We start from the raw sequence: 16,103 nt of genomic DNA, 5'->3' as shown, positions 1-16,103 counted from the left end.
TAGTGTCTTTGGCTTTCAGACCCTCAGGTGTGATCTAGGTCCCAAAAGCTTGGTCTTCAGAATAGGTGCTAATAACTGTTTGTCATGTACTTCTGCCCTGTGTTTTTTCCTTCTTTCCCTGGTCAAGAGAATTTTTTTTCACTCCTCCTGGGCTAGTCTTTACTATCAGAGAGGAATCTTTCAACCTTTTATTTGGGCTACCAGCATTTCTGGAGCTGAGAGTAGAGGAAGAGTGCCATAAGTCTCAATATTGAGTATATAGTTTGATCAAGCACAAGGCATGTTTTTTTAAAACATGAATTAACTTCATACACAGTTGGTAAATAGGGGAAAGATTTTGGTATAATGGAACATCTTACTGGTTCGTATGGGATTTCCCTCCTTGCATTAATGTTTACAGTGATCCTGACAAGCTTTCTTGGGATTAAAGAGAAGACCCTAGATTGCTATAAAAAACAGTAAAAAAGCTGAAAGTCCTCAGAAATGCCTTCTTGTACATTTAATGATTGGTTTGATGGCTGCAAGGACCCTTAATGTTTTCTCCTTTGTAAAGCTATGTGAAGAAGCTGAAAAAGCTGAAAGGCATTAAAATGATGGATTCATGAGAATGGTTATTTTTAATTTTTAATTCTTTGGGAAGCAGTCTTTTAATTAGAACTGAGTGTTCTCAAGCATCTTCGTATCAAAAAAGGAAGCATGGGCCGGGCGCGGTGGCTCACGCCTGTAATCCTAGCCCTCTGGGAGGCCGAGGTGGGTGGATTGCTCGAGGTCAGGAGTTCGAGACCAGCCTAAGTGAGACCCCGTCTCTACTAAAAATAGAAATAAATTATCTGGACAACTAAAAATATATATAGAAAAAATTAGCCGGGCATGGTGGCGCATGCCTGTAGTCCCAGCTACTCGGGAGGCTGAGGCAGAAGGATCGCTTAAGCCCAGGAGTTTGAGGTTGCTGTGAGCTAGGCTGACGCCACAGCACTCATTCTAGCCTGGGCAACAAAGTGAGACTCTGACTCTGTTTAAAAAAAAAAAAAAAAAGGAAGCATGGACCTCATGATCTAGAGCTGCAGGTTTGATTGACACTGGTTAGGTACAAGTGCCAGTAGAGATTTAACTCTGCTAGCATTTGTTTATTTTAAATCAGATTGGTTATTAATTTTATCAGTACCCTGGGTGTAAAGTTTCATAGGTTTTGAGTAGTCGGCTTCTAACCTTGTTTTACCGTTACCTCATCGTTCATTAGTGTAAAATTTTGCATAACAGGCTTCTAAAGAATGCTTATGTGACATAGTAGGAAATGCCAATTACATAGACATTTACATATTTTCAATATGATACTCCTGGCTTTCAGCTGGAGGATTTTCTGAAGACCAGATATTTGTGGCTCAGCATTTCCAAAGAGAAAACATAATCTTTTGGGAAGAGTGTGTGTGCAGGGGAGAGGGGAGGGGAGGAATGGAAGAGAGGGTCTAACTGCTTCTTAATAAGCTTTAATCTTTTTTGTCTGCACCTGTATTTCTGTACTTAGTGCTTCCAATTCCTGAGCTTTTCTGAGGTTTCATGGGACAAAATTAGCCTGCTTCTCTTCCCTAGTATCAGCCTGTTTTTTCAGCTTGATTTAGTTTACTAAGTCTGGTACAATTTTCTCCCAAAATTTACTTGTTTTTGCCCTTACAGATTTATGTTCTATTTTTCTCCTGTCATTTTAGTGAGGTTTTGGAAGAGAGTGGAGGCAAAAGGGTATGTTGATTTTTGGTATATTTAACTGGAAAAATTTAGTTATGAAAAAGGTCAGACCTATAGAAAAACCCCAAGATACCCATGTATCTGCCAGATTTAATAGATGTTAACATTTTATTTTGGCTTTTTAAAAATAAATAATAATTGGCTGATGTAGCTAAAAGCACATCCTCTATTCTCTTCATCTTTTCCCCCAGATGTAACCATTCTTTTGATGTTGATTTGTATCATCAGTGTATTTGTACTATAATTGTAGGTAAGTCTACAGGAAATACATAGTGTGTGTGTGTGTGTGTGTGTATGTGTAAAAAGTTAAATGATGTCATACTGTCTGTATCCTTTGGCAACTTGCCATTTTTATTCATTTTGAATTTATGCATTAGATTTTTTGATACATAGAGATTCAGTTTATTAACTTAATTATCCATTTATCTTCTAATGGACAGTATTTTTCAGTTCACTCATCTCAGTCTGGGTTCTTTCTCCATCACCCTACTAAAAGTAGTCTTATTTTTTAAAAAATATGTCCCCTTCCAGTTAAATATTTGATTTACATTATATTCTTTTTTTCTTTTTCTTTTTTTTTTTTCCGGTAACAATCTTACAGGTGTATACATTATATTCTTACAAACTACCCAGGTATAAGGGATACAGATGGTTTGTTGTTTTAATCAATCCTTCCTTCCTTCCTCCCTCCCTTCCTCCTTTTCTTCTCTTCTCTCCTTCCTTCTGTTTTCTTTATTTTCTTTCTCCCTCCCCTCCCTTTTCCTCCCCTCCCCTTTTCTCTTTTGATATAGGGTCTCACTCTGTTGCCCAGGCTGGAGTGCCATAGTGCAATCATAGCTCACTGCAGTATTTGAACTCCTGGGCTCAAGCAATCCTCCTACCTCAGCCTCTGGAGTAGCTGAGACTACAGGTGTACACCACCACACCTGGCTATTTTTCTTTACCTTTTTTAGAGAGAGAGTCTCAGTATGTTGTCCATGCTGTTCTTGAACTCCTGGCCTCAAGAAACCCTCCTTCCTCAGCCTCCCGAGTTGCTGGGATTACAAAGGTGAGCCAGTGTGCTCAGCCTTAAACTTTTAACGTCAGACCCCAAGTAGGTATAGTACAAATTTTGTTTGTAAAAAGTAACTTTTGGATAATATACTCTATTCCTTTTGTGTTTTGTTTTAATTTTTATTAAACAATGTGTATTTAAAAAATCAAGTGGTTTTACAAGGCTTCTAACAAAAAACAGCAGTCTCTTGCTGTTGTCCTACCTTTCTGTCTTAGAGGTAATCACTTTCTAATCTATCTGATTTTCCCCTCAGCTTTTCACCTGCCTGTGTCTAAATAATAAGATTATATTGTTGTTTCTTGATATATGTTTTCAATTGTTGACTTCTAGCAAAGGTCTTTTGGTCTCTTGAATTCCTTCTGTGGAAGAGGATTAGTTCTTTTAGCCTTGCCACACCCTTCTGATTTTTTTTTTTGAATCAGTATCGTATATATGTTAGGGTAATGTAAACATTGTTCACTCCTGAGCCAGGTAGTGTACTGTAATTACACATTCCCTGATTTGTACAGTTTTTTTCATTCCTATAATTAGTAGTTGCCATGGTTATGTATGTGTATGTTTATTTTCCAGCCTGCATCCTCTGCAGGCTTGAGGTATTTAAAATTCTTTACTGTAAAAGAGTAAAAACTCTTTTCATTTAAATCAAATGCAAACTACATGTTCAGCCCCCCCACCTTGGAACTGTCTTACTTAGAGCTCTTTATTTTCTTGTTCCTATCTGAACTAGTGTTCTTAGGGTCTATATATAGTAATCATCCAAGGATTTCTCTTCATATCATCCTTGGGTTTTTCTTTAAACATGAACTTCTTTACCTAGAATGCTTTAATCTCTTTTTCTCTTTTTTTAATGCATAATTTCTTAACATTTCAGTCTTTGCTTAAAAATCTCCCCCTCTCTGCCTGGCCTAGCATGGTGATGCACACCTGTAGTCCCAGCTATTTGGGAGGCTAACACAGGAGGATCACTTGAGCTCAGGAGTTTGAGGCTATAGTGTGCCATGGTCTTATTGTGAATCACCGTTATGCTCCACTCGGGCAACATAGTGAAACCCTGTGTCTTAAAAACAAAAAATTTACCCCCTCAGAAAGTCTTCCTGACTCACCATTCTAAGGTGAGTTATCCTGTATTATTTGTTGCGTGACACCCTATTTGGTTTCTTCTTGGCACTCATCACAATATGTATGCATATTTTTGTTCACTTATTTACCTCTTTTTGTCCTTGCTCTTCGTCACTAGACTAAATTCCATGAGGTGAGGACTGTTGTTATTTCATTCACTACTAAATATCTAGTACCTAACATATAAAATGTTCAACAAATATAAATGAATACATAAATGATGACTTTTAGACTTACTGAAGTTAAATGCCATGAATTATGTGTCTTATTGGCCTTTATTTGTCCAGCATGGAGTTGGCAAAATGTGGCTCATGGGCCAAATTGGACCAGCTTCTTGTTTTTTAACTTGGTCATGTTCGTTTGTTTACATATTATCTATGACTGCTTTCATGGTACAAGAGCAGAATTGCATAGTTGTGACAGAGAACATATAAGGCCTTCAAAACCTAAAATATTTACTTTTCTTTACAGAAAAATTTGCCGAGCCGACGTCTGATCTCATATAATCAAACATTTTATATTAGAAAGCTTAGCCAAACTGTGTATTTCTTTATACAGTTTCTCTTCTCAATTTAACTTTAGATTCCTTACATACTGGTACAGGTTGTATATAAAATGTCACCATATCAGTCAGGGTTCAGGAAATTGAAGAGAAAATTTAATCAAGGGAAATAATCGCACAAATCTTTAGTGTTTGAAGAGGGAAACTGGAAGAAACCCAGAGATGATGATCACTGCAGAAAGCAGCCAGTCTTTCCTAAGGCTGGTAAAACAAAGGAAAAGAGGGTTGTCAGAATCTGGTAACTTAAAGGAGGGCACTACAGAGGAAGCTGTGACTTCAAGAAAGATACACTGCCTGGCTATTACTGCTGATATCTCTGAGACGAGTACCGTGAAACTAGTTCTTAGAATGTTAAGCTGGAGGCTGGAATCATTGCTGCTTCGGGGTGATGCTTTCAGATATAGCAAGCTGACAAGGCCTTGGTCTCTTCTGCTCTCCAGTCCTCTTCTAGTGCCCTGGAGGAAGATGATCTTAACAGGAAGCCAGCTGGAAATGAAAAATGTAGCTTGCAGAGTCCCAGCCCCAGCATCACAAAGCATGGAACAGAAGGGCAGATTTGGAGTTGAGAGATAATACCAGAATGACTGGCAAAGTGCCCCCCTCCCAGTTACATCTGTCAAAAATCTATTCTTAAGCTAAAATTACTCATTAATTAAATAAACTAAGATTTATTTTTTTTTTTTTGGTGAAAGCAAAAGAATAATTATGTGAAATGTTTGCATTTGTAAGTGTAGGCTTTATTTTGAAGTATTGGCTCTAATATTAGTTTAGTATTATTTATTCATAATTTTAAAAATTCTTTTTTCTACTTTATTTCAGTATCAGATGTAGAAGGTGGTGATGGACTGCAGCTCAGAAAGGAACATACTCTCAAAATATTTGCTTATATTAATTCCTGGACACAGAGGTATGTATTTTGAAGACTAATTTTGTGAGTTGTATTTGAAATTGCCATTCTTTGTCATGAAATTTTTCTTTTAGGATGTTGGATTGGATACCTTTAGTCGTTAAGTGACAGTTTGTCAATATTTATTAAATTTTCTTACCTTCTCTTTACTCATGAAGTTGATTATGATTCTGTTTTTAAAACAGCATAAAAATCAATTTCTTCCTTTTACTTTCTCCTTCATTATGGGAATGACTGAAATTCTGAAAAAATTATTTTGAAAGATTAAAGAATTTTTATGGCATGGCTGGAGGCTTGTAACAAAGTTAATCAATGAAAAAACGAGTATTGTGCTAGGGGACTCGTTGAAGCCACTTGCTGTTTGTTACTTTTCTATAATAATTATGTTTATTAGACTGATTTCTAAATAATACATATATTGAGAATATAGAGAATAAAACTCCTGGGGGACACCATTGTTAATATAATCAAAGTGTATAACAAGGATTTGCAAATTGCTGTTCCTCAATGTAATTTACCTGGTCATGGCTAATCCTTTTTCCCCCTTGAATAAGCCAATGAAAGTAATAATTTTTTAAATTTGTGTACCTATGCAATTTAAACTTCTTGGTCTTTCTAAAATTTTTATGGATGAGAATGTTTGAAGCATTGTGTGCAGTGATTAATGAACATGTTAAGTGCAGCATTATGTAAATAAATGTTTTGAGGTACACAGTCTAGCTGATCATAGGAGTCTAGCAGAATAGTTTAATTTCAAATAGTATCCCTTTTTCTTTTATCTTTTCCTTCTCTCTTTCAATAAAATTGGTAGATTCTTTTGTTCCAAAAGAATTAGTAGGTTTTTATTGAAAACTTGTGTACCATCATTATTGGTATTTCTTTTCTGAGTTTCAACCAGCTGAATTTTTTTTTTATTAAGCTTAGCAGTGGTGGTTATTTCTTTCATTATGGGTAGAATAGAAGAATGAATATAATACTAACATGTTTATTATTTAAAATTAACATAGTCTAAAGTGATTCGCTGAAAAATGTTGCATCTGAGTCATAAATTTGAATTTATTATAACTACAGCCAGGTGGCAACATGTTACACTAGGAAAAAAGACACACCTCTAATTTCAGGATCTGTGGGTGTGACCCTGAATATAATGAAATCCAGAGAAATAAAATCATTTTCCTAAAGTCTCACCACTAGTTATTAGTAGAGTTGGGGTAGGAGTTATATGTTCCCATTACTAGTCCACTTTTATTCTAGATGCTTATTCTTAATCCCTATATTAGGAAGTTTGAAACTTGAGTCAGTAAATGAGAATGAAATTATAAAGGAATTTTTTTTGTTTGTTTTTTGAGACAGAGTCTCACTCTGTTGCCCGGGCTAGAGTGCCGTGGCGTCAGCCTAGCTCACAGCAACCTCAAACTCCTGGGCTCAAGCAATCCTCCTGCCTCAGCCTCCCGAGTAGCTGGGACTACAGGCACGTGCTACCATGCCCAGCTAATTTTTTCTATATATACTTTTAGTTGTCCAGCTAATTTCTTTCTATTTTTTTTAGTAGAGATGGGGTCTGGCTCTTGCTCAGGCTGGTCTCAAACTCCTGAACTCAAACGATCCGGTGGCCTTGACCTCCCAGAGTGCTAGGATTACAGGCATGAGCCACCACGCCGGGCCAAGGAATTTTTCATATGTACAGTTTTAGGTAGTTATTCATTGGTTTCATCAGAATATGAAAGTGTTTACCCTCAAACTGTTGAGAGCCACTGCTTTACCTCATGCTGCTCAAGAGTATAGTGATTGGCCAGGCGCGGTGGCTCACGCCTGTAATCCTAGCACTCTGGGAGGCCGAGGCCGGGGGATCATTTGAGCTCAGGAGTTCGAGACCAGCCTGAGCAAGAGCGAGACCCCCATCTCTACTAAAAAGAAAGAAATTATGTGGACAACTAAAAATATACATAGAAAAAATTAGCCGGGCATGGTGGTGCATGCCTGTAGTCCCAGCTACTTGGGAGGCTGAGGCAGTAGGATCGCTTGAGCCCAGGAGTTTGAGGTTGCTGTGAGCTAGGCTGACGCCATGGCAATCTAGCGCGGACAACAGAGTGAGACTGTGTCTCAACAAAAATAAATAAATAAAAAATAAAAAAAAAAGTACAGTAATTAAGAGTAGGCCCTTGAAGCCAAATAGACATGGATTCCTGTCCTGCTTTATCGAACTGGATGTTAACTTCCTCATTTGTGAAAATAGAATAATAAAGCTACTAATATCTTCTTGAGATTGTGAGGAAACTAAGTACTTAGCACAATATTTGGTAAAAGAACTTAGTAAACACTTATTTTAATTAAAGTTGAATTTTATTTTGGAAAATAAAATGTAAATTGAAGGGTAGACAAGCTAACATAAAGCATGAAAGGCCAAATTGGAAAACTCAATTTGTAACATTTATAATTCTGTTCACATGTCAATAAGTACGAACAGCTTTTAGCTGGTAGTAGTAAAAGTAGAATGCTATACTTCTAGTTGTTAATGTTGATAAACGGGAGAAGTAAAAATAAAATATTTAAAATGTTTAGTTGGGTCCGTGCTTTATAGTAACAGTCTTTGCTATTTTCTCCTCTCCCCCAACCCCTAAATTGTTAAACATCAGAAAATATTGTTGCCTACATTAAGATTGTGATTCTTACAGGGGATAAATAGCTATTAATAAAACACAGTTAATCTGCAAAAGGAATTCTTAACTTGGGGCCCATGGACCACAGGAGTCCATAAATGATCCTTAGCAAGGTAATGAACCTATAACATTTCACACAAAATTTTGTTTCCTGGGAGAAAAGTGTTAATAGCTTTCATAAGATTATCAGTGGAAGATTACCAATGGTTAAGAATTGTTTTTTGGGCTGGGTGAGGTGGCTCATGCCTGTAATCCCGGCACTTTGGGAGGATGGCTTGAGCCCAGGAGTTCCCAGGTTGCAATGAGCTGTGATTACACCACTGCAGTCTAGCCTGGGCAACAGTGTGAGAACCTGACTCTTTAAAAAAAACTGAAAAAACTGGTGTATTGACTGGAATGTAGACAAAAGGAGAAAATTCACTTAAAAAATAGTATGCTGACAAGAATTTAGTATTTATAAGCATTATAAAGATTTTCATATTATTTTTTCTTATTTAAATGATACATTCATTATTAAAAAAAACCTTTGAGAAAATATAGAGAATCAAAGTTAAAAAAAAAAAAAAAAAAAAGAAAACCCAAATAACATTCCAGCACCCAGAGTAACAACTGGTAACTTTTTGTGTATTCCTTGGTAGGAGATTGTGGATAGTATAGTTTAAGATTTTATGGGTCAGATGCGGTGGCTCACACCTGTAATCCTAGCACTCTGGGAGGCCGATGTGGGTGGATTGCTCGAGGTCAGGAGTTCGAGACCAGCCTGAGCAAGAGCGAGACCATGTCTCTACTAAAAATAAAAAGAAATGATTTGGACAGCTAGAAATATATATAGAAAAAAATTAGCCGGGCATGGTGACACATGGCTGTAGTCCCAGTTACTTGGGAGGCTGAGATCAGAAGGATTGCTTAAGCCCAGGAGTTTGAGGTTGTAGTGAGCTATGATGACATCATGGCACTCTAGCCCAGGCAACAGAACGAGACTCTGTCTCAAAAAAAAAAAAAAGAAAGAAAGAAAAGATTTTACAAAAATGTGGTTTTACTTTTTGTATATTTTATAATCTGATCTTTAACTTACAGGTTACTGTGGTTTCTCCATGTCATCAGATATCATATATGTCTTCATCTGTAATTGCTGTGTAATAGTTCATACAGCTTCAACTCCTTTTGTCTGTAAAATTAGAGAAGTTAGGTACACATGTTTGTTTAACAGATTATCATCACTTTATTAACATTGCCTTAGTGATTAGATCTGGAATAGGAGGGAAACTGATTCAGAGAATGAGGAGAAAAAAGAATTGGAGAATAAATTGAAGAGTATAAATTAGGGGAAGAGCATCGAAGGATCTGAAATGAATATGGTGTGTGACAAAAGCACTGATATCACAAGGCATAGTTCTTCATGTAGGAAGCATTGCTAATTTTTTGTTTTGTGTTTTACTTGTTTTAAGCTTATTACAAAAGGAGCTTAGGTATATATATCTTGTAATTTCCACATTCTTTAGCAGGCATTCAGAGCTCTTTGCTGTCTCCTGCCTATCTACTTTTTACCTTGATTTCAGCATTTCTCCCCTGTATGAACTCTGGTTGCCAGCCCAGGTGAGGTTCTGTCAGATCTTTGTATTTTCAGGCTAAAAATAGTACCTTTTATACTTGTCATTTGTGCTTAATGTTTGAAGCTATTGCTGTTATGTTTTCATTGTTTTTATAAATTTTATTTTTTTAGAACAGTTTTAGAGGCTATTGCTTTTGAATAGGTTAATGTATGTGCTCCACTGTTTAAGGTTCTGCGTTTTATTTTGGCATCAAGAAATTTGTTTGACCAGTGGGATACTGATATTGACCACTATTTAAAGTACTGCTTTTCTACTTTATACATAAAACAATTTTTGGTGAGGTTGAATGCTGCGGAGTAGTAGTCCTTTCATGCTTTCAGCAGTACCAGGCTAGGGAAAATGATGTTAGACCCATTGGAATCTTTGTTGGTAGATGGAATTCTAGAACACAGCTTGGGAATAATTTCATTTTTACATGTAGGTTCCTCATTAATGTTTATTTAATATGAATTTTGTTAATTAAAGCTACATACTTTATGCTAGGCATTTAGAAATTATCACTGCAGTTTTTAAAAAATGTAAGCACATTCCAGTCAGGTCGGCAGTGTATAATTCTACTTGGATAAGGAAATCTTAACAGGCTAGAAATAACAGGATAGGCCTGAGAAGAAAATAGGATAAGCTCAGATCATGGCAGGGTATGAATGATATTGGTGTATAGACAGGTAGTATTTTTAAAAAATCAATTGGTTAGAAAAGGCCTATAATAAGAAAATATGTACGTTATCTCCTTAGCCTCCTGTTTTCAACTCTTTCAGATGTTGGTTTTAGTATTAACCTTTGTAGAGTATTCTGAAATGCTATTATTGTACTGTTGTTTGCGTCATGTATCAATTTTAGGTATAACTCATGAACTTCTTTTTAATGATATATAAGGATTTCATTCTTTTACCTTTCCCCACCCTCTCAGTATAGTTATATCAGTCCTAAGAGTAGTTCTAAAAGTAAAAATATTGCTTAGTGATGAGCCAAAAAAGATTCTGTAGTTCATTTTGTATCTTGTACATTCTGTTTCCTAGGGTTTACTGACTTGTTTTCATTCAGTTAATTTCCTGTGTATGCATCACTAATTCTTCCCAAACTCTCCAACCCTTTTTAGTACTAGTTTTTTTATGCTATATACATCATTAGGTGATCCATTATTTCTGCCCTCCTCCCAGTCTCATTTGGTCTTTATCTTCCTGCTCTAGTCTGTATTGATTGTTCTCTAGGGTTTTTACTAAACTGCTATCTTGCTTTCAGATCTCATCCTTGAACTTTCTTTTGCTTTTCTCTTGTGTTGGATCTCCAGTTTCCTGGGTTCCATTTTGTCATCTTTATTGGCTTACTTCCTTGTTTTGTTAGGAGGACATCTTTTCTGAGGAAGGATACATGGGTCTAAAAATGTTTTTTAGGCCTTCCAGACCTAAAATGTTTCTTCTACCTTTATATTAATACTTATTGATAGCTTTTGTTGGATACAGATTTCTAGGTGGAATATTATTTTCTCTCAGAATTTTGAAGTATTGATCCATTGTATTCTAGATTCCAATATTTCTTTGGAGAAGATTAGCTGTTTTTATTGTGGAGCTTTTCCTTGTTACCCTTATCACCCTTCCTGAAAGCTTTAAGGATCTTTATTCCTCTTCAGCTTCAGAAATTTTATGCTGGTATCTGTTTTGGTGGGCCTTTCAGTTCTGAAAATTTTATTTCATAATTTCCTCAATTCCATATTTTCTCTTCTGCCTTCCTGGAACTATTATGAGTCAGATATTGTACTTTCTTGATTATTTGCTTTTCTTTTTCTCTCCATTATTATTCTTTGTTCTACTTTGTGGGAGATTCCTTCCTTTTTCCCTTCTGGACCTCCTGTTAAATTTTACAAATTGCTATAATTTTAATTGGTTTTTAAATTGTAAATGATGTATATACAGAAAGGTATATATTTGTACACATTAAAGGGGCTCTATAATGTAATCTGAATTTATATTTTTATAACTTTCTGTTCTTTCAGTAATCTAATATATCTTACGTCTCTCAGGATATAATTTATATTTTACACATAAACTTATTTGTTCCTTGTTTCACATCCCACTACAAATATACTAAAGGAAAAAAAAGATGTAGCTCCATAAGGACAGAATAATGGAACAATGTTTACAGTTAAAACTTTTTTTTTAACTTCCTGCATTTTATCTATTTCCTCTGAATTTCTTTTTACCGTTCATTTTTATCTGTCTTTGATGATGCAGGCTTTTCTTGAAAGTCTTATTATCTGAGGCTATCCTTTCGTGGTTAAGAGAGTGGTACTAAAAAGTGAGCTGGAAGGTTAGTGTGGGTGGGGCATCTCAGATGTTGGCCTGTGCTATATGATAGTAAAATGGTGAGTAGGCTTTAGGCTTGCTTTCTGGGAATTTTCTCTTGGACTGTTGATATTCTCCAAGAGAAGTATCTCTCAGTTTTTGGCTTTGAGATATGTTAGTCTGATTATTGGACAGGGACAAGTACTTGAGAAGGTTCACTATTTTTTCAAACATTTCACTTCTCTTGTTTTCAGTTTCTTGATCGTACCTGCCTTCTTCAGTATCTGGTGTTCCTGAGTTTATCTTGTTCACTTTCTGTACAAAAAAAACTTGTTTCGTTGGGTGAAGTAGGAATAGTATTCTGGCTCTCTGCAGGTTTTAATTGTACCTTTCATTTAGTCCTCCTGTTTTCTGCCCCATGCTTTATTGCTGCCTTCAGAGCTACATGATACTCTTAAGTGCTGAGCCTTTTCAGTGTTTTATGGAGTGGATTTTTCTTTTTGATCGTATAAACCTCTGTAGTGCCTTCCAAGCTTATTTCTTCTTTATGTCACTTGAATTATTTCTCCCTTTTCTGTCAACCTTTTGTTATCTGTCATCTTTTGTTCCGTTACTTACAGAGTTGTGTCTTTTTTTCCTTTAGTATATTTGTGGTGAGATGTGGAACAGGGAACAACAAATAAGTTTATGTGTAAAATCAAGCGGAGCTTAACTGAAAGTGATGTTTTTATTTAAAAACACTTTTTCCCCTTGCATGTGGATATGGTATATACATAGAAAAATGCCATATTGAGAATTCACATACCTAGACTTCTCAGAATTGAGTGTAATAGAGTAAAAAGTATAATTTATTTAACATAATTATTTAAAAAATATATTTATGTGTGTGTGTGTGTGTGTGTGTGTGTGTGCGCGCGCGCGCGCGCGCGCGCGCGCGTGAGCCCACATAGACTCATAGCTCTCCGTGAACTTGTATATTTTTAGATCTGCAAGGACCCAGACCCAGTTTTCCCTGTTACTTTGTTCAGGGAATGTTCACATCATTTTTATCTTTGAAAATTAGTTTCGTAGGTCAGTTACCAAGCAGTTTAATGTCTGTTTCCTAACAATTATTTTTAAAGTAAATTTGGCTGAATCTTTGGTTTTCCTCATCCAAATATAACTCCAAGATCTTTTTTCTGGAAACTCAAATTCCATTTTTACTAAACAAAGATACTCAAGTTTGAACTTAATTTTTCCTAAATATTAAAGTAAAATGCTGTTCATCAGAAGAACTTTAGGAACAGTGTGTTTTTTCTTCTTGTGGAAATTGCGGTATTATAAAATTTTAAAGCTGGAGGATACCTTAGAGGTAAAAACCCTTTCATTTTGCCACAGAGAAAACAGGCATGATGTATTATTTATATATTTCTATGTAATGAATTACTCCAAAAATACTGCTGTATTTTAGAACAACAGTAAACATTTATTATCGTCAAAGTTTCAATGGGACAGGAATTTGGGAGTGGTCTAGCTGGTTGGTTCTGGCTTGGGTTTCTTGTAAGGTTTTAGTTAAGATGTTGGCCAGGTTATAGTCATCTAAAGGCTTATGTTGCACTGAAGGATATGCTTCCAAGTTGGCTTGCTTTACATAGTTGTCAAGTTAGTCTTGGTTGTTAATGGGAGGATTCAGTTCTTTTTCATATGGACTCTGTCACAGGCTGTTTGAATGTTGTTACAACATGGTAGCTGGCTTCCCCCAGAGTGAGTGATTCAAAAGAGAGTAAGACAGAAGTGGCAATGTCTTTTATGACCTAGTCTCAGATGTCACATTGTCATTTCTGCCACATTCTATTCATTAGAAGTGAGTCCTGTCCACATTCAAAGGGAGGAAAGTTGAGCTTCATCACTTGTTATACAGAGAGAATATCAAAGATTTTGTGGCCATACTTTAAATTCACCACACCTGGAGAAACGAAATTATTTCTACCTGGTCATACAGGGAGTTGTTGATCTATTTGTACTATAATATAGAAGTTTTGCTTAGATAATATTACTAAGTGCAAATTATAAATAATAGTTGCTTAACTGTCATCCATCATTGAGTACGCATATTATTAGAACCAGGTATTTGTATATTATTTACTTATTAATTCACCCTTTTAGTTATCCACAGTATGTCAAGCATCATGCTACTAACTAAACATATCTAAGAGAAATGGGTTTGTGTTCTGACTTATTCTTTTGTTTTTATTTATTTTTATTTTTTATAGGAGCTGAAGAATGTGTGTGTGGTGGTGGTGGTGTGGGGTTCCCAAATACCTTTGATGTGCCAAATAGTGTTAGAACACCTCTCTGAAGTAGCCTTCAAGCAAATTACTAATTTTAAAATGTAGCTGTTTTATTAGCTGACCAAAAAAACCCTTTGTCAAATAACCCACTAGCTTTACTAATAAAGTATTTTGTTATAGCCACCTTCCTAATACTTACTAAACATATATTGAGTACTCAGTATTGGAGAAGCAAAGAAATATGCCATGATTCTTCTTCTTAAATAGTTCCTCGTGTAGAAGAACAGATAAATACATAAAACCGAGAATGATAGCTATAAACCTAACATGGTGGCTTTATACTAAAATACCAGTTGTTGGTGTGATGCTATCTTTATAAGTTATTATGGTGCTACCTCAGCAGGAAGGAGAAAATAAAAACTAAAGTCTAGAAAGAATTTTAGTATTTGCTTACTTATGTTTTTAAATTGCTTATTAAAAAATCTAACTGCCTCTCTAGGAAGTATTTATTTGTTGAATTTTTTTTTTTTCTCTTATAGGCAATGTCTATGCTGCTTCAAGGAATATAAGCATTTGGAGATTTTTAACCAAGTAGTATGTGCACTTATTAACTTAGTGATTGCCCAAGTTCAAGTGCTCCGGGACCAGCTTTGTAAACATTGTACTACTATTAACATAGATTCCACGTGGCAAGATGAGAGCAATCAAGCAGAAGAACCACTGAATATAGATAGAGAGTGTAATGAAGGAAGTACAGAAAGACAAAAATCAATAGAGAAGAAATCAAACTCTACAAGAATTTGTAATCTGACTGAGGAGGAATCTTCAAAGAGTCCTGATCCTTTTAGTTTATGGAGTACAGATGAGAAGGAAAAACTCTTACTATGTGTGGCAAAAATTTTTCAAATTCAGTTTCCCTTATATACTGCTTACAAGCATAATACTCATCCTACTATAGAGGTATGTAAAAATAGGTACTGTGATTTTTTAAGTAATGCCAAGTCATAATGTGGCAGTCTGTTTCTCACTTATAAATAAATATGAAGACAGTTGTTATTGGTGGGAAAATTTATAAAAGTCATTGTTACCAAAACTATTCTAGTTCTCTCCAGAACACTTCTATATCAATTTGTGCTGAAAATTTGCTCAGCATAATCCTATAAAGGAAAGATTTATAAACTGAACTCAGAAACTAAACTGTTAGTGATCTAAACATTTTGCTGGTGTAGCTCTCTATTCTCTGTTTATTGTGACTCAAAAAAATGGTTGAGGAAAAAGAAACATAGAATTTTAAAAATTTCATTCTTAGATACAGTCTATAGACTTTGATATTCTCCTTCATCAAGAAAAACCCTTAGGCCCGGCATGGTGGCTCACGCCTGTAATCCTAGCACTCTGGGAGGCCGAAGAGGGAGGATTGCTTGAGCTCAGGAGTTGGAGACCAGCCTGGGCAAGGGTGAGACCCTGTCTTTAAAAAAGAGAAGAAAAAAAAAACAAAAAAAGCTTAACAAATTATTTGTGATTAGTAGTTTTGAATAATAGTATTTTCCTTTTGTAAGTCAAGATGCTTGACTCTACTAGTGATATTTTTACAAGCATTCCAAGAGTTTAGTAATCCATGTTAAACTTATTTAGATAATGGGATTTCTTTCTATTTTTTTGTTTTTTTTTATTTTTTTTTTTGAGACAGAGTGTCGCTTTGTTGCCCGGGCTAGAGTGAGTGCCGTGGCGTCAGCCTAGCTCACAGCAACCTCAAACTCCTGGGCTTAAATGATCCTCCTGCCTCAGCCTCCCGAGTAGCTGGGACTACAGGCATGCGCCACCATGCCTGGCTAATTTTTTCTATATATATTTTAGCGCCACCATGCCTGGCTAATTTTTTCTATATATATT

At 35.7% G+C, this 16,103-nt stretch overlaps 1 protein-coding gene across 3 annotated transcripts in view; it reads left to right on the top strand.

Annotated features, from left to right (window-relative positions):
• USP34 (ubiquitin specific peptidase 34) overlaps nucleotides 1-16,103 on the top strand; it is a 221,669-nt gene that overhangs the window by 24,181 nt on the left and 181,385 nt on the right. For all 3 annotated transcript variants that reach the window (XM_045549681.1, XM_045549682.1, XM_045549683.1), the window contains exons 2-3: nucleotides 5,298-5,385; nucleotides 14,750-15,170. In XM_045549681.1, the coding sequence (XP_045405637.1) occupies nucleotides 5,298-5,385; nucleotides 14,750-15,170 (509 nt within the window). The remainder of the gene's footprint in view (nucleotides 1-5,297; nucleotides 5,386-14,749; nucleotides 15,171-16,103) is intronic.

This window comes from Lemur catta, chromosome 4 (genome assembly GCF_020740605.2).
Source record: "Lemur catta isolate mLemCat1 chromosome 4, mLemCat1.pri, whole genome shotgun sequence".
Taxonomy (NCBI): domain Eukaryota; kingdom Metazoa; phylum Chordata; class Mammalia; order Primates; family Lemuridae; genus Lemur; species Lemur catta.
Note: the sequence above shows the minus strand (reverse complement) of the source record. Positions and strands in the feature narration are given on the sequence as shown.